At 42.4% G+C, this 22,127-nt stretch overlaps 3 protein-coding genes across 10 annotated transcripts; 1 reads left to right on the top strand and 2 right to left on the bottom strand.

Annotated features, from left to right (window-relative positions):
- Nucleotides 1-5,448: 5,448 nt before the first annotated feature.
- On the bottom strand, nucleotides 5,449-8,930 carry LOC115147799 (coiled-coil domain-containing protein 174). The gene is given in 12 exon segments (XM_075074228.1): nucleotides 5,449-6,740; nucleotides 6,805-6,824; nucleotides 7,021-7,165; nucleotides 7,327-7,345; nucleotides 7,347-7,410; nucleotides 7,592-7,720; nucleotides 7,828-7,906; nucleotides 8,101-8,153; nucleotides 8,289-8,347; nucleotides 8,452-8,552; nucleotides 8,640-8,816; nucleotides 8,904-8,930. Coding segments are annotated over 12 exon segments (1,479 nt in total). The 3' UTR covers nucleotides 5,449-6,134.
- A 956-nt stretch (nucleotides 8,931-9,886) lies between these two features.
- Nucleotides 9,887-13,071, top strand: ghrl (ghrelin/obestatin prepropeptide). 2 transcript variants are annotated; one of them, XM_029774092.1, is made up of 5 exons: nucleotides 9,887-9,892; nucleotides 10,072-10,217; nucleotides 10,357-10,452; nucleotides 11,272-11,383; nucleotides 12,923-13,071. In XM_029774092.1, exons 2-5 carry the CDS (start codon nucleotides 10,104-10,106, stop codon nucleotides 12,925-12,927), a joined length of 327 nt encoding a protein of 108 aa, XP_029629952.1. In that variant the 5' UTR covers nucleotides 9,887-9,892; nucleotides 10,072-10,103; the 3' UTR covers nucleotides 12,928-13,071. The 2 variants fall into 2 exon arrangements, with proteins under 2 accessions (XP_029629952.1, XP_029629951.1); XM_029774091.1 differs by having other exon boundaries at nucleotides 10,072-10,226.
- Nucleotides 13,072-14,396: 1,325 nt separating this feature from the next.
- On the bottom strand, nucleotides 14,397-20,965 carry tatdn2 (TatD DNase domain containing 2). 7 transcript variants are annotated; one of them, XM_029775353.1, is made up of 8 exons: nucleotides 20,794-20,965; nucleotides 20,247-20,359; nucleotides 19,736-20,069; nucleotides 19,123-19,557; nucleotides 17,856-18,965; nucleotides 17,619-17,746; nucleotides 15,441-15,624; nucleotides 14,397-15,302 (listed from the first exon to the last, which is right to left on the bottom strand). In XM_029775353.1, exons 3-8 carry the CDS (start codon nucleotides 20,057-20,059, stop codon nucleotides 15,162-15,164), a joined length of 2,322 nt encoding a protein of 773 aa, XP_029631213.1. In that variant the 5' UTR covers nucleotides 20,060-20,069; nucleotides 20,247-20,359; nucleotides 20,794-20,965; the 3' UTR covers nucleotides 14,397-15,161. The 7 variants fall into 7 exon arrangements, with proteins under 7 accessions (XP_029631213.1, XP_029631218.1, XP_029631214.1 ...); XM_029775358.1 differs by having other exon boundaries at nucleotides 20,300-20,359; XM_029775354.1 differs by lacking the exon at nucleotides 20,794-20,965 and adding an exon at nucleotides 20,691-20,776.
- Nucleotides 20,966-22,127: the final 1,162 nt, after the last annotated feature.

Below are 22,127 nucleotides of genomic sequence, written 5' to 3'. Positions count from 1 at the left end.
CAAGCAAAGAGGCACTGAGTTTGAAAGTATGCCTTGAAATACATCCACAGGTACACCTCCAATTGACTCAAATGATGTCAATTAGCCTATCAGAAGCTTCTAAAGCCATGACATCATTTTCTTGAATTTTCTAAGCTGTTCAAAGGCACAGTCAACTTAGTGTATGTAAACTTCTGACCCACTGGAATTGTGATGAAGTGAATTATAAGTGAAATAATCTGTCTGTAAACAATTGTTGTAAAAATTACTTGTGTCATGCACAAAAGTAGATGTCCTAACGGGGCCCCGTTTCGGCAGCAAAGGGTCCAGGACAATTGGCAAATAGGTATTGAAGCCCAGCGTTTATCTGATGGAGTTCTTCAGCTAGCCGGAGGATGGGCCTAGCTCGAGGCTAACTCCAGGCTAACTTGTGCTTGTTTCGGGACAGAAACCCCCTCAGACGGTTACGTCGGTAGACCAGTCGTGATAGATTGGCGGGGTTCTGTGTCGACAGAAAAGGGTCCAGGCCAACTGGCAAAAGAGGCAATTGAAGCCCAGGAATTGCTTGATAGATCTCTTCGGCTAGCCAGGAGAATGGGCCTAGCTCGAGGCTAGCTCCAGGCTAACTGGTGCTTGCTTCGGGACAGAGACGTTAGCCAGGAGTAGCCTCTCGGATAGCAGCTAGCTAACTGCGATGATCCAGAGTAAAGGTTTAGAGCTTGCGATAGGAATCGGGAGATACGGTGGAGAAAAGCAGTCCGATATGCTCTGGGTTGATATAATGCAGAAACCTCAATGATCTAACCCTCTCCATGGCTCTTCAACAGGGACATGTTGGTAACAATGAAAAGAGTTCTAGAACACGTTAAACGGTGAGTCATGATTTATTAATGGGCGGTTATGAGTCAACATAAAAACCACGTTTCATGATATTCTCTGAGAGACCATCCATTGATGGCTGGAGGTCTGTGTCATTAGGTCAATCTTTGAAAGTAGCAGCCATGAACATCAGAAACACAAAACATAAAATCTCAGACAAAACAGAAAATGTACAATACTGTATAACAACAACAGAATAGCTGGTGTCATGAATGGTGGTAATACTTGAAACCAAAAAGTATATCCACAGGAATGCTGCAGGTGTTCGAACCTCTGGGCTGTCTGCCCATAAGTAGACATTAAAGAGAAACAACATTTCAGAGAGGCCTAACAGGTGAGGCCTAACAGAGAGGCCTAACAGGTGAGGCCTAACAGAGAGGCCTAACAGGTGAGGCCTAACAGAGAGGCCTAACAGGCCTAGCAACAGACATCTATCTACCAGTGGTGCTGGTCCAAGTCGAGGTGTCATAAAATAAATGTATCCCTCTCTCCAACGTTAAAAACCCTCCTTGTACTGTAAAATTATATAAACACCAGCCTCAACAAAAATGTACTACCATAAATAACAACTGTAAGAACCCTGTGTTTATATATGTGGATATTGATTTCACCACTTCAGCATAGTTTTGTGGCATAGTCAATGCCATGCAGGGCTAACGGGCCAGTAGGTTGAGGGTTTGCCAGCCCCTACGGTCAAGCTCACTCTCCCTGCCTGCCTCATGTACAAATTACCTCCACTAACCTGTACCCCCGCTCACTGACTCGGTACCCCCTGTATATTGCCTCGTTATTGTTATGTTACTGTGTTACTTTTTATTATCATTGTTATTTTTGGTTAAGGGCTTGTAGTAAGCATTTCACGGTAAGGAGTAAGGAGACCACTCGTTGTATTCGGTGCATGTGACAAATAAAGTTTGATTTGATTACACTACAATCAGAGCCGGCTAAAGGCAATGATCAGCTAGGGGGAAATGAGATTTTCAACATTTTGATGCTATATTTATAATTATATAAAATATATGCAACAAATTTTCCACCAACAGGTTTCTGTGGCAATGCATCACACACAACAATAAGCAACATATAACTGCATACCGATTACTTTGAGCGCTTATCACGGTTTGAGTTTTCAACACCACAATCAAGTAATGTCAATCTTGACAAAATACATCCCTCCCTACTCAGTATCGAACGTTTTACAATCTTTGAATGTTATTAAACTTTTTGGTGTTTTGTAACAGTTGTCCCTTTCCATGAATGGAATGGCCATTGCGCAGTGGGTGAAGATCTGCAGGTAGCCTGCAGGACACTTTTTAAGTAGCCTACCAGTAATCAGATTAAAACATTGTGGTTAGTTGTGTTTATGCCACACATAAAAGATCATTCATTTTAAAAGTTAAATGACAAATATTTAGTCTATATTGAAGCGTTAGGTTCTAGGTCTAGGAATAGCCACTTGGATCGGAAAGGAGGCAGAACATGTGTTAAGCTTTCCTGAATAACTGGGCATGCTGGGAGCATAGGCCTATGTGGCCACACTATAGAGGACGATTTGTGAGAATGATGATTGGCAACAGACAGCACATCAGAAGTGAAAATACAGCCAGACTGGGCAGCTACTGTGCCTTTCTATAATCTGTCCAGAGGAGACCAACAACAAATCCAAATGGAATGAAATTCAAATAACAGGGCTTTTGTGATAATTGTATTGTCCCTAAACAAGATCAATTGAGGACCTTTTAAAGCTGCATGTCTTCATTGTTCTTTCATGCGCAATGACAGACCTGGCCTTTTGGATTTATATAGAACATTTGTGCAGAATTGAATGACTTTGTGTGTGATATGATTGCTAGTTTGCATCCTGCAGATCTGGAGAAACATCCACCTACCACTATTGTCACTATGGATAGAGGACAGGATAGATAATTGACTGGTAAAGAGTAGTGCATAAGGGAGGGACCAAAACACCTTTATAGGGGAGGTGCATGCAAGCAGATGAGGAAATGTGGCTATATGGAAGACATTATATAGAAAAACCTGCAAAATGTTGAACATAAATTTCACTCTTTTGGACAAGCACTCCAACCCGAGTAAATTTCGAACTGTCCTAAAGCAGTTTTAAGAGGACATGTCTTTTTCCGAAGCACCAAAACTTGACTTTTTCCAAATCCTACAGTCACATGCAGGTAAGACATTTTGATTGATATATATATATATATATATATATATATATAGAACAAAAATACAAATGCAACATGTGCTGGAAATAAGATTACAGAAATGTTCCATACACACAAAAGGCTTATTTCTCACAAATTTGTTTACATCCATGTTAGTGAGCATTTTATTCTTTGTCAAGATAATCCATCCACCTGACAGGTGTGGCATATCAAGAAGCTGATTAAAAAGCATGATCATTACACAGGTGCACCTTGGGCTGGGGGACAATAAACGGTCACTCTAAAATGTGTTGCTTTGTCACGCAAACAATGCCACAGATGTCTAAAGTTGAGGGAGTGTGCAATTGGCACGCTGACTGCAGGAATGTCCACCAGAACTGTTTCCAGAAAATTGAATGTTAATTTCTCTACCATAAGCTGCCTCTGTCGTTTTAGAGAATTTGTTAGTACGTCCAACCAGTCTCACAACCGCAGACCACGTGTAACCACGCCAACCTAGGACCTCAACAGACAGCTTCTTCACCTGCGGGATCATCGGGGGAGGGGGGGATGCTGGGGAGTATTTTGTCTGTAATAAAGCCCTTTTGTGTGGAGAAACGTTGAAATTGTTGTTTATATTTTTGTTCAGTAGATTTGCATACACTTCAGACATATATACCCAACCAGACACGCCACAATGGGTTTCTTCACTGTACCCAAACCAAAAACAGATTTAATGCGTCACTCAGTTGGAATGGAATGCTCTGCCACCAGAGGTTAATGTTTTTTAAAGCAAGTTTAGCTTTAAAAAACAACCAATTGTATCAAAGCGCCTCTCCTCTTTCTAAATCTCATTTAACTGTACTGTATATAAGAATATGAATAGTGTGTAAATAGTACAACTTTTACTTTGAATTTAATGTCATATCTTATGTCTGTTATGTATGTTTTATGTGGACCCTCTGGAAGAGTTGCTGCTGCATGTGGGGCGGCAGGTAGTCTAGTGGTTAGAGCGTTGGACTAGTAACCGAAAGGTTGCAAGATTGAATCCCCAAGCTGACAAGGTAAAAATCTGTCATTCTGCCCTTGAACAAGGCAGTTAACCCACTGTTCCTAGGCTATCATTGAAAATAAGAATTTGTTCTTAACTGACTTGCCTAGTTAAATAAAAGGTTTTAAAAAAGTGCAGAAGCTTATGGGGATGCTAATAAACTAAACTCTCTCTTGGTCTTCTTGGGCATGCTCCTCCTTGGGCCTTCCAACAAACTTCTCTCTACCTCCTGCATGGTCTTTTTTCACCCCCTTTCTTGGTCTTGGCGCCATGTTGCTCCCTCGTTTGTTGAAACAACACAGCACAATATTAAGACAAAAGCCATTTATTTGCAGTGGTGTAAAGTATTTCAGTAAAAAAATAGTTTAAAGTAATACTTAAGTAGTGTTTTGGGGTATCTGTACTTTACTTATCATATTTGAGACAACTTTTGTGATGTTGGGTGCGTTCTTAAATTCACTCTGGAGTGCCAGAACGCGCACTGTGCCGTTGTACCGCTTCGCTTTTGGGTGCGTTCAGAACGCACACTGGGCTGGCCGAGGAGTAGTGTTGATCCGAGCGTTCTGACCTCACAACGGCGGTCAAGCACCCAAGCTAACTGGCTAACGTTGGCTATAATTTACAGAACACATCACTCTGACCATTTTACTCGCCCTAGCAGAGCTGTTTAGGCTGTTATCCAGAGCGTTGTGACTGTACCTGTGCTGCTGGCAACAATTTAATTACACTTTTTTGTTGACGCTTACTGACACCGGCCATATTCAACGGGTGTTGAGCGTTCGTCAATTCATCAGTTAAGTCCACGCTCTGGCACACTCAGACGAGAGTGCTCTGAAATCGGAGTACACAGGCAGAGCGAATTTACGAATGCACCCATCATTGAAGAAAGTCCTGTTACATGATGATGTCATCAGCGGCCTACCTGCTACTGCAATATGATTATTTTTATTGTAACAACACAATTTCAATGAATACTGAAATGATATGGAACCATTTGCATCGATAACATTTAATTAAATTAATGATTGAAATGTAAAATATATTTTTAGGGTATTAAAATAATTGTCCTCATAATTCATATTGGCATACTGAAATTAAAGGAATTACGTGTAAGCAGTAAGCACATATTACACTGCCTTTTAGTGGTGAGATATATAAAAATATGAAAAGTTGGAGGGGAAAAAAAGTTATTTGCAAAAGGAAAAACAGTGGTGATTTTACCTGATCTACAGTACTTCAGAGGTGCATTCAAAACGGTTTAAACATGGAATAAGTGGTACAAAATGTAAACATTGGCTTGCTTACCAAGCCTTGTTGGTAAAGTTTATATGATTGTGATTATCTGTGTTTGTGTGTATATGTATAAATAATAAACTCACATGGCATAAATAACTCTTTAATACAATCTAATGATGAGAAATATTAAAGTTCCCTTTCATTCACTGTTTGAAGAAGCTAAACATTTTCCACGTCATTTCCCTGACCTGTCTTCCTGATGGGACAAACACACCTGCCTCCTTGTTAAGCGCATGAAATGGACCAGAGGAGTTCATGCCAGGCCAGTGAGTACTCAGTTGGATTGAAAAACATTTAAAACATTCAACATTACACATTCTGAACACACCTACACGGAGTCTGGTGGCTCATAAAACAATGGTAAATGGGCACAGCGCCATCTAGAGCATGTCAGTCAAACCTTCCTCACTTAAAGCTATGTCCAACCCTGAATATATATTCCATAGATCCATTTAAATGATAACAGGTAATTAATTGCATGTTTGAATATAATGACAAGCTTCCAGAGACGTCTCAATGCCTGTACTTACCCAGAAAACACCTATTGCATCGTGGCTGATCCTCGGTATTGTCCTGTCACTCAAAACACACAATCACCACACATGAACAAGATCACCAGTCTAAATCCAAGATCAGATTAGGAAAATGGGTCCTTCTCTTTGGTGCCCTATGAGGGGTTTAAAGATCATGGTAATGTCACTATAGTCTAACACACATCGACGTTGTTTGTGTGTTTGGGTTAGTTTAATACAGGTGTGTGTGTGTGTCACCTATGCGAGGCCGGTCTGTGAGTATCTAGCAGAGTTCTTGTTGAAGGACAGCATGTCATCCAGGCTCTGGGAAGGGAGCTGGGGCTGAGGGGGGCACTGGGGCTGAGTTTGGGGCTGTGTGGGGGGGGTACTGAGATGGGCAGTAAGGTGGGGCTGCATACTGAAGTTGAGGTGGAGAAAGATACTGAAGGTGAAAGGGTGGAGGTGCAAATTGGGACTGAAATAGGGAAGCAAACTGAGGGTGTGTTGGTGGGGGTGGTGTGTTTTGGGGTTGGGGCTGTTGGGAGGGTACTGAGGTGGGGGTTGACGGGGGCACTGAGGGGCTGGAGGTAATTTTTGGGGCTGACCAGGGGATGGTGTGGGTTGAGAGGGTACAGGGGTACTTGACTGGGGCTGGGGAAAAGAACAACTTTTGGGCTTGGCCTGGGGTGGCTCCTTATGCCCTCCACGCTGCCCCTCTGACCACTTGAAGGCCATTTTGGGTTTGTCCTGCTCCCGTTTGGCCCATTTCCCGTAGCCCTGTCTCTTATCGTCGCTGAAGTACACAGAGGGAGGAGTGAACTCTGACTCCCTATCATCCTGCCACCGACTCGTCCACTCGCCAAACTAGTCCACTAGGAAAGGAGTGTTGTCATTGAAAAAAGAGAAGACAGTTAGTTAATGATCTAACCCTCCAGGCAGCATAACACTCTTTAGTGTCTCACTGGAGGAAATTACCAGAGATGATCTGACAGGCCTTGATTACAGCGAGCAGTCCTTGGTTAAACCTGTAGTCACTACACTCCAAAGTATATACATAGAGCAGTATACAGTCATAGCCATACAATCTAGCGTGATCAGGTATCATTGTCCCCAGTGCTGTATTATTGTGGGAGGTTCCTCTAACCTTGGTTGTGTCCAGCTCCCTGGTCGTCCTGTGTTCCGTCCAGCTTAGTCTTCATCTTCCTTTGCCTCACCTTGGCCAACTGAGCGTTCAGCAGAGCCTTCCTCTTCTCCTTCAACTGCTCCCTCTTACTGCGCTGGTCTGTCATCTGAGAGAAAGAGAGGGAGAGAAAAGGAGAAAGATAATTAATCTAAATAAAAAATTGAATTAACGTCGACAATCTGCTTCAAACTCGGTCATTTAAATGAACTGATAAGTAATATAAGAAGATCCTAATCTCAGGGGTTGCGGAGGCTGAGAGTAACTCACCTGGTGTCTGAGCATGTCTCTGTTTCCTGCGCTGCTCCTGGTCCTGAGAAAATGCAAAGTAGCCCACACCCAGCTCACGGGCCTCTGACATGGACAGACACAGAGAACAGGGAGGAAAAGTAGCAGTGTGAGAGATGGAGGAAGAGGCGAGAGATCAGAGAAGAGACAAGTCAATCTGCAGAGAACACACCTCTCAGGGTTTGGTTCAAAAAGTACAGTAAACACAGTTTGATTACTGTATTTATGAAACCAGTGCCATGCCAACCTTGCTCCCTGATGTCCTCGTTGTGGATTCGTCCCACAGGCCTGTTCATGGCCTCCTCCCTCTCCCAGGCTTGCCTCTGCAGCTCTCTACGCATGTCCTCTGACAGTCGGTCCTTCTCAGCCGGGTCACGTCTGAGTACAAACATTAAAAAAAGAAGCTCAGAACAGTATTGTCACTAACATCTTCTTCTATGAACAAACTTACATTCACTTCCATGTTTGATCAGAGTAAAATATAACCTTTTCCCTGAAAGTCTTGGTCCATTTTCTTGAACCCTGGTAGGTCTTTCTTCATGCATCTCCAAGATCGTCCACCCTAAGGAGGAATCAGACAACGGCTTCTTCAATTTCTAACCCTCGACCACTCAATGACATCTACAGTCCAATACTCTGCCTCTGCTATAGATGAGAGATACAGTAGTTTGGGGCTTCATGTGCTGTGCAGACATTACCACTCCTTGCCTGGGTTCTCAGGGGGTGGGTTGGGGGAGGGGTTCTCTTGCTCTCTCATTGGGCATGATTCTGGGTCAAATCCACCAGGAAAAGTCCCTGTGTCTCCTCATCTGACACAATAGAAAAGAGGACTGTAATTCCAATGTGAGAAATACATATGGTCTATGCAGGGCCTTCACATGTCAACCTTACATACAGAATATGACAGCATTAATTGACCAGTGTAACGAATTACAAAACTATACCAGGAAAGTCTCCTTTGGTCATCTGCGCATACAGTTTAGCTTTCTCTTCTAGCTTGCAGCTGTGGATAAAGAGAGACATGGCAAACAGCAATGAGCTCTAATAGAAGGCAGTGATGGTGTATAAAATATGTTGTTGGTGTGAAGTACATCACTTTGTAATCACTTTGCTTTGTCAAGGTTGTTCTCTTCCTCTGCCACCTGTTCCACATCTTTCTGTGCCTGAGCTTAAACACCCTCATTCTGTTTGATCCATACATTACGTTTCTACACAGTGACAATAACCCAATGGACGTTATGGAGGCGAAGTAGGTTGATTACGTGTCTCTGTATTGTACAAAGTTCAATGTATACCTTGCTTTTGGGGGATTTGGCACTAGTCCCAGCATCTTGGCATTTTTCATGTTTGAATTGCTCTTGTTTCCTGTAGAGTTCAGCTTTGAGATCAACCAGCTGCTGAGAAAAGAGTATAGTACAGTATCCTAGCTTGCTATGTGTTAGCGTGCTGGCTAGATAAGTTACCGGCGTTATCTAACCAGCTAGCTTTGGTTTACACACTGCTGACAGAAAATGTCACAATATGAATTATTGTAAACAAGTCAACGATGAAGCAGTCACTGCATATTGCTTTTTCTTTTTATCCATGGTTGTTAGATTTCGATATATTAGCTCAAAGTCAGCTAGCTAGCGAAAGGCAACCAATCTACAACTCCGAAGCAGCCATGTTGTTTGGGTCACGTGATATTTTAGGGGTAGCTAGCTAAGTAGATTCAGGACTGCCACCTAGCGGTGTGGAGTAAGCAACTGGCAGTCTTTAAAACAAATATTGATGCTTTCAATGTTGGCATAATTCGTTTCTGGTTATAATGGATTTAGGCTCTTGAACATGCAGTTATGTAATATATGTATATGTATATCAGACTGCAAGTATAGACAGAGATTGTTCTTTTACTATGTCTCAGGTATCAAATCAAATGTTATTTGTCACATGCTTTGTAAACAACAGGCGCAGACTAACAGTGAAATGCTTACTTACTGGTTCTTTTCCAACAATGCAGTTAAAGATCAAATATATATATATTATCTTATTAACATAAATATACAATTTCGATGCTTATAATGATGCACAACATTCTGCCAATTACAGCTGACAAAGAACGGAATAACTGAAAGTTGAGATAATGTGTTCTTGGCATATTTCAGTACATAGGACAGTGAATATGTCTATTGTAGACTCAGGAAATGCAGAATGTTTCTGTTGATGGACCAGCAAACAGTTGCTCAGGTATGGGTACACATTCTAAAAGGGTCTAAAGCCCACATGACAGTGTGGTGTCATCATAATAGTATGATTAAAGGTGATAATCAGCCAGAACATTTCTGTTATCAGGTTGCAACTGTGCTATTCTTGTTCTTTTATCTATTCAAACATTTGAACAATCCATCTATTGCCATTTCCATCAACCATGACTGTATTTGCTTTAATGTGCAAACATGGAAGCAAATATGTGTTTGGATTCCAAATGTCTCAGAGGTAAACATCAGAATAGGTATATAAGGTGGAAAGAGGCCATAGTCCAACCATATCAATGTCAAAGGTATATCTGGTGAGTATAACAATTCATTTTCAATAAATAAGATGTCAGAGGAGATTATATTTAGGTTTGGTATCTCGATTAATTTAAACACAAGCTAAATGTAATTTACATTGTGCCATAGGAATGCTTTGGGTAAAAGCATCACAATATACAGTGCTTTAAAATGTTGTTACTTTGTATTTGGTGAGTTCTCTCCACGAAGCTCAGACAGCCATTCATCATGCTACTGAAGAGAAACACAGGTCTCATGATACTGATGCTGTGTACTCTGGCTCTGTGGGCCAAGTCAGTCAGTGGAGGGTCCAGCTTCCTCAGCCCCTCCCAGAAACCACAGGTAAGACAGGTAAGGTGTAGCAGACGTGTGTATTTGTGAGTAAGGTCTATGAATTGTGTGTAAAATGTGTGTGAGTAATGTTATAGTAAATGTGTGAATAAGGTAGTGTGTGACTCACTGTCGTGGCCTGGCCCTGCAGGGTAAAGGGAAGCCCCCTCGAGTTGGTCGGCGAGACATTGAAAGCTTTGCTGAGCTGTTTGAGGGTCCCCTTCACCAGGAAGACAAACACAATACAGTAAGTGACACAAAGATTTACCTCTTAAAAATAGGTCATCTATAAGTCTTTGCTAGGTAAAGCTCCGCCTTATCTCAGCTCACTGGTCACGATAACAACACCCACCCGTAGCACGCGCTCCTGCAGGTATATCTCACTGATCATCCCCAAAGCCAACACCTCCCTTGGCTGCCTTTCCTTCCAGTTCTCTGCTGCCAGTGACTGGAACGAATTGCAAAAATCACTGAACCTGGAGAATTATATTTCCCTCACTAACTTTAAACATCAGCTATCCGAGCAGCTAACCGATCGCTGCAGCTGTCCATAGCCCATCTGTAAATAGCCCATCCAATCTACCTACCTCATCCCCATATTGTTTTTATTTACTTTTCTGCTCTTTTGTACACCAGTATTTCTACTTGCACATCATCATCTGCACATCTATCACTCCAGTGTTAATTTGCTGAATTGTAATTACTTGCTACTATGGCCTATTTATTGCCTTACCTCCTCACGCCATTTGCACACACTGTATATAGACTTTCTTTTTTAAAATTCTATTGTGTTATTGACTGTACGTTTGTTTATTCCATGTGTAACTCTGTTTGTTGTTCGTGTTGCACTGCTTTGCTTTATCTTGGCCAGGTCACAGTTGTAAATGAGAACTTGTTCTCAACTAGCCTACCTGGTTAAATAAAGGTGAAATTAAAAAAAGGGTCTAAAATGGCTTTATTAACATATTGCTTATCCCTATCTATTGCTTTCAAAACTACATAACATGCCAAGGGATGTTAAGGGCTAGGTTTAATTTGGATACTGATCAGCTCTCCCTGTTCTCAGATCAAGGCTCCTTTTGAGATGGGCATCACCATGAGTGAGGAGGAGTTCCAGGAGTATGGTGCCGTGCTGCAGAAGATCCTGCAGGATGTCCTGGGAGACACTGCCACTGCAGGTGCCATGCGATGACATTTGAACTTACATACAGCACTACTACTCTAGTTGGATAGAGACAGTGGCGATTTTAGCCTGTAAATCTTGGTGGGGCAAACTCAACTTTTTATTTAATGCATACCAGCAAAGCCACTACACAACACTAAACAAGATATTAATTGCACTATAACGGTGACAAACGGTGCCCACAAACTGTTAGTGCCTACATAAAGCTGTCCCAATAGCAGAGTCCCAACAGCAGTCCCAACGCCTTACCACTGCTACACCTGGTTATCAGCTGAGCCTTGTCTGTCAGCGAAACAGTTCATTCAGCCTCATTTGCTACATATTTTTTAAAAACAGTTGATATGGCTGACTTGCTTAAACAAATGTGGTTTCTACTGACAATTGAGATGTACATACTATTATACAAGGGAACGGATAAGAGGTAATGCGTAATTTCGAGTAAGACATTAATGAGCGAGCTAAGACAGACGTAGTCAATATAACTATCTGTTCAGTACTTTTAAAATGTACAGCAACAGAATTCAGAACAATTGTCCAGTGTCTGTGTTCTTTTGCCCATCTTAATCTTTTATTTTTATTGGCCAGTCTGAGATATGGCTTTTTCTTTGCATCTCTGCCTCGAAGGCCAGCATCCCGGAATTGCCTCTTCACTGTTGATGTTGAGACTGGTGTTTTGCGGGTACTATTTAATGAAGCTGCCAGTTGAGGACTTGTGAGGCATCTGTTTCTCAAACTAGACACTGTAATGTACTTGTCCTCTTGCTCAGTTGTGCACCGGGGCCTCCCACTCCTCTTTCTATTCTGGTTAAAGCCAGTTTGCACTGTTCTGTGAAGGGAGTAGTATACAGCATTGACCGAGATCTTCAGTTTCTTGGAAATTTCTCACATGGAATAGCCTTAATTTCTCAGAAAAATAATAGACTGACGAGTTTCAGAAGATAGTTCTTTGTTTCTGGACATTTTGAGCCTGTAACCGAACCCACAAATGCTGATGCTCCAGATGCTCAATTAGTCTAAAGGCCAGTTTTATTGCTTCTTTAATCAGAACAACAGTTTTCAGCTGTGCTAACATAATTGCAAAAGGGTTTTCTAATGATCAATTAGCCTTTTAAAATGATAAACTTGGATTAACTAATGCAACATGCCATTGGAACACAGGAGTGATGGTTGCTGATAATGGGCCTCTGTTTCGAGCTACAAGTCATTTACAAAATTAACTGTCTACACTGTATTTCTGATAAATTTGATGTTATTTTAATGGACAAAAAAATTGCTTGAACGGTAGTGTATATTCATTTTTTTGCTAAACAGGTGGGGCTCAGAGCCACCTGCCCTGAATGACAGGTTGCCACTGGATAGAGATACACTGTCTGTTCATGATGGTAGCTATAACAACTCATTAGCACATATTTGGAATGAACCATATTTGGAGCCAAAGAACAGTCATCTGTCAAATCTAAACCATCAGACAGACAGCAGAGTGCGTTAAATGTTCCAGAGCAGCATTGTTTAAAATCATGTTTTTGTGTTTCAGAATGATCACAACTTGGCATAGACACGGAATACAAAGAACCTCCCATTTCCTGTTCTCCAACTTTCTTTTCCCGATTTGTCTTATACCTGATTTACTGTGTGAACATCGTTTGAATTGTAAAAGATGAATAAAATAACACTGCTTCATTACTCCCTGGGTCATTTTGGGTCTTTGAACAGATCTCTCATCTTAATCTTCAGAGTTCTCTAGTAACCAGACTTTCTTAGGTCGCGGCTCATAATGGCAAAAAAATCTGAATTTGAGCGTCAGGAGAATATGAAACAGCCCATCGAGCTCACTAAATCTGCCAGAAATAATTATTCTTATAAGTCCCCTCAGCTGTTTCCTGCAAGTATAACTCATTTGTTCTGGTCAGATTAGTCACAGTGCAGTGAATAGGACGCTTGACATAACCCTGTGAAACATGCTAAATTATGATCATGTATTCATTGAAGGAAAGAACCCTCCTCTCTTAGTGTCTTGTTTAATATCTGTTTCAGGTCAGCTGAAACAGCTTCTACTCAGACTTGGGGAACTACGGCACCTCTGGCAGTGCACTGTGGGCCACGTGTTTTATTAGGTTGTATTAGAAGGCCTCGTCTCTCTGCAACTCCAGGCTGCCCTTCCTACAAGAGTGTACTCGCATATCCGGACCTATATACAACAGGCTCAAGTAGAACACAAAACAATTACATGGGAGACGTGTCTATGAATAACTCAAAATCATGAGTTTCTCTGGGTTCAGTAGAGGTACCATTCACACATTGAACCCATTGTCCTAGCCGCTTTTCCACCTTGATCTGGTGTGATGGTAGTGTCTCTCTGGATGTGTCACTGGGTGCTCCTGTCAATCATTCTCAAATGGATGTGCTGAAGCTAAACTCTCTTTCTTAACCCATCTCTGACTGCTCACAGGAAGTTGCTAATGGATAAGCCACTCAGCCACTTCATGTCTCAATTAAATCTGGAAATAAACCTTATTTCTCCCTAACGCCGGAGAAGTTTAGCCTGGTTCCCCCCCATACAAAACACTACAGAAATCTGTATAAGACAAGGCCCTTTACGGACATTCTACTCAGTTTCCCTCTAGTCTATACAAACCCCTGCAACCCATTTACATGCTTAACATCTTTCCTTATAGTGTATCAGACTTGAAGCATACACAATTCCTTCCCATCAAAATACACATAAACACTGACTGAAGTGACACCCGTGGAACTAAGGTATAAGTTCAAGAGTAAAGTATTAACCTTTAAAAAAAAAATGCCTTTGCACATAACAGGCTTGTTCTACCATTACCAACCACTGAATACACCAGCACCCTCAGAGGTATTTACCTGTTGAGAGTAAATTGGCCTAATGCAGCAGACTCCATGTTCTTGACAGGAGAGGAATGTAATGAGGGGCGCTGGAGAGAAAGAGCTGTATTCAAAGGACCAATGTGCTCATGTATCAATTCACAGAAAAACCATGAGAAAGTAAAAATAAGCTTTTAATTGAGTACATAACAGCCTTTGATAGTGAGGAAGGAACCAGGAAGGGAAGGAAGGCTTCTACATTGGCTAAATCAAAACCAAACCATTTCACAAGTCAGCAAAACAACATGCAGACAGAAGGAAAAGAAATGCAGAACAAAAAGGTAGAGTTAAATGATTACAAACACCAAAATTAAACAAATTAAAGCTTCCATCAAATCTAATAAAAAATATATATGTAAAAATAAAATAAAGATTTGGATTCCAGTCAACGCATATGGAGCCTTATGTTCAGGGTGAGATCATAGTTGCTGGAACCATTGGGATCTTTTAAAACAGAGTGATGCTCAAACTGAGCATTTCATGCTCCTAAAGCCTGCTAGCCTCTGTTTCAGACTTAACTCCTAAAAATATGCAAGGGCTTGGGGCCAGCTAAAACAAAGCTTGACAACTACATCCTTTTTTCTCTTATATACATTTGTCTGCAATGCGTTAACTACCAAAAATATATTTTCAGACGTTAAATGCCACAGGCTGCAAACAAAACCAGTTTGGAAAACATAGTTGATTTTTTCTATATATTGATTTACAATTACTATTTAATGTGAACCGTCGATAACACAATTCTCTCCTCCATGAGGCTGCCTATGTTTGAGGAGACCGAGTGTGTGTCAGGTCACTACGACAGCTACACCTTGTACTTTCCATGCCTACAAGGGTGGTAGTCATGGCCTCCGTGGTGACCTTCCCTGTCGTGGTGGTGGTCATATGCCGTAGAGCTGGGTGGTGTTGCGTCGGATCGTGGCGAGCACCGTGGTGATGCTTTCTCCCTTCAGAAGGCTGATCTCACGCAGGGTGTGAATACCCATGCCTGGGTGGGCAAACCTACAGACATCTTTACTAACCTACCGGTACACAGAAAACAGAAACGATTTACATACATGCACTGTCAGCCTTAAACTTTCACCTCTATACGCCTAGCTTGTGAATCGGTGCCCGTCGAACCTCCCAAATGTGTGTTGTCGTGTGGTGTTTGTGTGTACCTGTCGGGGCAGGAAATAGGGTGCGTCTGTCTCCAGGAGGATGCGGTCGAGGGGGATCTTGCGGATCGCGTCACGGGCCTCGTATGCCCTGGGGTAGGTGATGAGAGCTGTGAAGCCCACACACAGGTTGGGAAACTCCTTCAGGAAGGGCTCGATCACCGGGTAACTGTTGGTGAAACAGTGTCTGTGGAAAAGAAAGGCAAATGTAAGTCTAAGTTTAAGAAACATTGCCTTGTGATTCTGTTACCAAAAACAAATGTTTTAAGACATGCTCCAGTACTTTGGCGACTAGTAAGTATAGATTTTTTTTACCTCCTGCTTTAGGCTGGATGCCACAATGTGTAGTTCATGCATGCATAATCTATGAGCAGAATTACTGACTTACCTCAATTAGCCACAAAATCCTTAGTTTGAAAGCGACTGTTTTCTGGAAGCTGTGTTGCACCACTTCCCCTACATTTCCCCCCCATGTGGACCAGTCCCTAGCAATTTGAGTTCCAGCCCCTCGCCATTTGAGTGACAGCTAGCAAGAATCACACACAGTAGATCGAGAACGAGAGCAATGACACGGTGCACATATGATTTTTTTCAGGGACCACTTTTGGCTCGTGGGCGCTACTTTCAGAACTACTGGCTAAAAAGAATACAAAAGTACTGGAGAATCTCTTTAAGATATTTTCTTATTTCTCTCCCTCATGAGGGAAGATAATGAAAGTTCAGACTTATAACAAGTAATGGTAGACCTACCAATTAGTTAGTGATTTTACTGATTTCAAATTCTCTTATAAATTATTACGTGATTAAAACTCGTCATTCTGTTACAAAATTAGTAACAGAATTACCAAAACAGTAATGGAATTACAGAAACTGAATTGGCTACAATGGGAAATCATAGCAGCCACAAACCACAAGTTGTGTCACCTGCTACTGTTTTCCTTTCCACTGGCCTACTGTTATGTTCAGCTCATAACTGTTTGGTTTGTGGCTGCTTCGTGTTAAACCAGGTGTTAAAACCGTCTGTCTCGACAACCACTCCCTCTCCAGTGAATGTCACCTCCCCCAGCTCTTACCGACACCTACCCATGAGCCCCCTCTTTCTCCATTTATTGTTACCAGCATCCTCACCCACTGAGCACTGACTGACACCGGTCGACCATTGACATTGAAAAGTAGTTGAAATTTGGTCAGTCCACCCTGACGTTAATGTTAACGTCCACAGATGGACCGGACCAAATCTGAACCTATCATAGATATGTTTCACAAGTTTGGACAGCATAGTACAGTGAGAGCACAGTAGAGTACAATCCAATACATTAGTACAATACAGTAAAAAGTAGAGTACAGTATATTGTAATGTACTAAATTATACTGTAATCCACTCTACCGTACTCTTACTCTACTGTGCTGCAATATCCAAACTTGTGAAACATGGAGAATGAAATTCATATGCATTTCTGTGTAGTACAGATCAGGGACCTATGATGTAAATCCACTTCACTTACTGTAGTTAAAACACAAAGCAGATATTTAAGTTTTTGGAAAAGGTGGTCGCATAAAACACTGAAGGAGATTTTACCATAATTCTGTTAGCAAAGTTATCATCTGCACAGTTCTTCTACTAAATTTGTTTTTGCAAATTTTTCTGTGGAAGTTGTTCAAAGTAGTCCTTGTGTATAGACGGGTTGGTTGTTTAGCAACAAAACCGACATGGGGCAAAACAGACGAGGTTGGCTTAAGACTGTTGACAACATGTAAACTATAGATAGTCTCCAGTGTTTATTGAAAACATACATTTGCGGAATGAGCACTTCTCAAATACATTGCTAGTTGTTGCTCATCTAGCTAGCAAATTGTTTTGCCATATTAGCATGGACGTGACATCTGTCAAAACAAGACATCAAGAACAAGAAACCTACATGGCAGCTTCTTGTCATTGTTGATAGCCATCTGGCCATCCAGAATCACTACACAGGCTTCTGCCCCACTGAAGCGTGCGCATCGTTTTTCTGATGCTCACCCATCTATAGACTTGTATGGATTGTTAAACTTTGAAATCAATGGTTTTTGTTCAGCACACATTTTAAAAGTGAAACAAAAAAAACAGTCAAATTGTAATTCTGTTACTGTGGAATTCCCCCATGAACAGTATCACACAGTCACACACATGTAGACACTGACCTGTGGATTTTGTAGTCCTGGGGCACACACTTCTTCATGATGAGCAGCAGGTCATCGTCTGCGTCCCTGCAGTGGATCACCAGAGGCTTGTTCATAGCCACAGCCAGTTTCAGCTGACGTTCAAACACCTACAGGGGGCGCCAAACACACCATCACTACCTCAACCAAGTAGCAGCTTATTAACTACTTCAAATGGGTCAGTTGAATGAGAGGGAGAAAATGAAGCTCTGACCATACCTCTTTCTGCCTGCATGTGTTGGTGGAGTTCTTGTGGGAGTAGTCCAGGCCGATCTCGCCAAAGGCTATAGCTTTAGGGTGTCGCATGGCCATTAGAATACTACGCTCGTGGGCCTCAGAGTACTCCTTGGCGAAGTGGGGGTGGCACCCGAACGCCCCCCAGACCAGCTCCTCCGCCAGCAGGCCCTCCCACAGCGCTTCCCGCACCATGATCCGAGGGTTGCAGAAGTCGGCGATGCAGCCGTGAAAATCCGTCGGGAAGCTGCTCTGGTGCAGGCTGCGGAAGCGGGCAAAGGTGCCCCGGAAGCCCAGCTTGCCCCACAGCATGTCCAGGTGGCAGTGGGTGTCCACGAAGCCATGTTGGCTCGCCCTCCGCTGGGAGAGGTCGCATGCCCAGATAGGCTCCACCCCCACTGACATTCTCCTGGTGGTGGTGCTGTTGTCATAGCACCTGGAGGGGGAGGAAGAGGGAAAGGAGGGGCCTCCGTCAGAGTACCTTCGGAAGGTCTGTTCACAGAGGCGGTAGGGACTGGAGAACAGGGGGTGGATTTTGTGTGTAGCAGGCGAAGTGTTGCTGGAGCGAATAGCAGGCACCCACAGAGCAAAGGGGTCTGGGGAGGAGGAGACACTGCTGGGGGAGTGCGGGGCACCGATGCCCCCCATGCCAGTCCTGGGTGTCCCGGGGGGAGGTGGCTGTGCACTGTTCGGCTTCTCTGGGGGGATTTGCTTGGAGGAAATTAACACCGTCCTCCATGACTGAGGGAAGGGCTGAGCTGGGCTCTCACTGGGTGGCTGAACAACATCATTCAGTCTGTTTGTAGAGGGGGAGGTGAGAGAAGGCGCTGTAATGCTACCACTCTGAGCATTCACAGCAGGAAAGTTGAGTTTCCAGGTGTCTGGGTGGTATGTTTGAGGCTTCGTGAAGTAAAGTAGAGAGTTAGGAATGTAGTCCAGAGCAGGTAAGGAGGAGTCACTGCTGCTGACCTCTCTCTTGGGCTCCACCTTGGCATTGGAATGCGATGGAGACTCCTCCTGGGAGAAGGTCTCCACCACCACAGGGTCCTCAACATCTGACCAATCAGGGGAGTCATCCCTTTTCAGCACCACACTCTGAGATGGAAAAGGAGAGAATAGGGAGATATCGCTATTGAATAATAATATAGGTTCCGGAACAAAATATTCATCTTCACCCCCCCAACCAATTATCCATACTAAACATGTCAATTCCTGCTAAACAACCTTTGGAACCTTTTTTCCTGTGACTCACCCTTGTGTCTTTTTTGAGACCCGTGTTCTCATCCTGTGTCCCCGTTTCCTCAAACACCATTGGGCGGAAATAGTAGTCTCCGCCCTCGAGGGGAGCCATGTCCTCTGACTCGTTCTCTGACTGGGCTGAGCAGCAGTCCAAGTCAAGAGCCATGCAGTCGTCTGGTTCTAAACTGGGCATGTCGTCGTTGGCTGTGTCCAAAGACTGGTTCTTTTTTGTGGATGACTTCTTGGCAAAAGAAGGGCTTATCTCGGCGGTCGCTTTGGCCGGGGATTGCTTCTCTCCTCTTCCCCTGATAGCAGCGGTCAAAGCCTTCAGGTAGATGGCCTTCGACCCCTCCTGTGGTGTCCGGTCTTTCCTCTTCAGACCACAGGCTGAAGGTGTAGGTGAGGCGACACGGTTTTCTGACTGGGATGTTGTGTCCTTGAGTACCGCCTAAGGAAAAAACAAAATTGACATACATATATCCAATGGAAGCAACACCAGTAAATAACATGTAACACTGGCCATCTGAGTTCATGTAGGAGAGGAGGCAAAGAAAGATGACATTTCGGAGAACAGAGCAATGGTCCGTGCATTGAATTGCTTAGCAGAGTCCACAGTCATGATTTACCTTGGACTCGGAGGGAGTGAGATCTTTCAGACATTTTCTGGAGAGATTCCTGAGCCCCTTGATTTTCCCTGTGAAGAGGTTGCTCCCGCTGGGGTCGTCTTGCGAGGTGACCTCCTTTCTCTTGGGTGTGTCTAGGGAGATGTCCTCCAGCTCTCCCAGACCAGCCGACACGTCCAGATCAGGGGAAGTCAAAACCTCACTGGGCGACACACTCCAGCGGGTGGGCTCGGGTGTTTCACCATTGCTCTTGCGGAATTTTGTAGGCGAGCCGAGTGTTGTCCGTAGCCAGTCAAACTTCACCTTCTCTCTGTTGTTGCTGTCCATATCAGACACCCTAGTCAAAAATACAAGTAAAAAAGATGTCTGCATTATTAGTCACTCAAGTCAAACAATACCTTCAAATTGTCTTCAGAACAAGCATGAGGTTCAGTGATTTGTATCTTCCCAATGTATCAGACATCACAATTTGAAAAACACCAATAAACAACAATTTGTTAAAGTTAAGTTTTACCCTGCAGAGCTGTTTCTTCCAAACGAATTATGTTATTTTCTGTAGAAACAGACCTGAAACTTTGTTCTCCATTTGTCTTTCCAAGAGGGTGAGCACAGAGGCATCATCTCTCCCTAATGAAATCACAGAAGGAAAAAAGATAACAAAGTTTCCGTTCTGTTTTAAGACGTGAAGTGTTCGACTACAGACAGGCTTGTTAGCTAGCTACCTAACGAACCTTCAGAAATCAACATGGGTTTCTTTCTCACATGTTAAAGCCACTTCTCTGGTCTGGATTCTGTGGCTAGTAAAACTCGGTCTGACATGTAAATTGCAGGGTTCTGCTACCATGCGTTAACTCAGTTACTACCTAACCTAGCTAGCTAATGTTACCTACCTAGATACCTAGCTTAATATGTTAGCTTGGATCACATCACTTTGTTATCATCAAAATGGGTACATTACCTATTATAACATCTGATATAAGACTGATCAAATATTAACAAAACATTTATTCGAAATGCAATTCAATCGGAGACTATATAGCTAGCTAGTTTAACAACTATACCTTCTATTAGAATTCTGATGACAGAAAGTAGCTAGTTAACTGTAAAACAGCCACGTGCGCACTGATGAGCAAAATCCACGTGACTGATTAGACGTCAAAGGGACATTTGTGATTGATTCATTGGTTGGGGTCTTTGGTGATGAGAAAAAAATGTCAAGCAAATATTCTTCAAGGCATCCCAAAATCAAGGGCACACTGAGGGGGAGGATGATTGACCCTACAAACTGATCTAAGGTCAGATCTTGCGTCGTTTCCTAATTGTTTCTGGAAAGGTAAACTGATCCTAGACCTGACACTTTGCGAGTTCATATGAAATCTTTCAATCCCTGCCATTTGCAAGACTCCACTTGATGGCAGTGTTGTTACTACTCGGATGAATGAATAAATGCATGAATATTCTTTGCACAGATTCAATTAGTCATGGTTGTAACAGTCTAGTGTAGGTCGTAGGAGTCAATAATTGATCATATCTTAGCCCACTATGTTGTCAGTCTGGTTGGTACCAGGTATAACAATTATTAAAGGTATAGCTATGTATGCCATCAATCTAATTAGCAAGGTTAATTGGACAGATCTAGAGACCCCACCCACCATACAGCTCAAACATTACATTTTAGTTTCATATGACTGAATTCTAGTAAAACAATTATCAATACAAGCAGGCTTATCTATGTTGACCCTCTTAACCTCTAAGAACTGATTAAGTTAGACTGTTGCATAAGAATAAATATGTTTTTCTATTCCTGCAATTACTACTGTCCCCCAATCCTCTCTCCTTTGACTTTGTTTCAGTCATCAGTAGTGGTGTACTACAATGTAATTACAAGAGACCCAATACAAATAAGCCAATATTCGGGTCAGATCAGGCAAGCTCAAGATGTCCACATGTTCTTGATGGAATAAACATATCAGATTGTTCATAGGTGAGATATTTAGCTATTGCCAAGATTTTATGATTGACAAGATAAGTTGGTTACAATTAGTATGTATAATTCAACTCTCTCATAACGGTTGATAAATGGGAATAAAACCTGAAAAAATGGTACTTGGAAATGTACAATCTTGGCAACGTCATGTATAGTGATTGACAGTTTCAGAATATGATTTCTGGGGAAACTTAATAAACCTCTCAATAACAGAATCTACCTTTGAAGTCCTTTAATATTATTCATAATTTCTCATTTACAAACACTGTTTCATTCAACCATCAGAGTGCATAATTCATACTTGGTCAGCACAGCAGTGGTGTAACGTACTTAAGTAAAAATACTTTAAAGTACTACTTAAGAAGTTTTTGGGGTATCTGTCCTTTACTATTTATATTTTTGACAACT

This window comes from Salmo trutta, chromosome 14 (assembly GCF_901001165.1).
Source record: "Salmo trutta chromosome 14, fSalTru1.1, whole genome shotgun sequence".
In the NCBI taxonomy this organism is placed as follows: Eukaryota; Metazoa; Chordata; class Actinopteri; order Salmoniformes; family Salmonidae; genus Salmo; species Salmo trutta.
The sequence above is the reverse complement of the archived record's forward strand: the minus strand, read 5'-3'. Positions and strand labels throughout refer to the sequence as shown.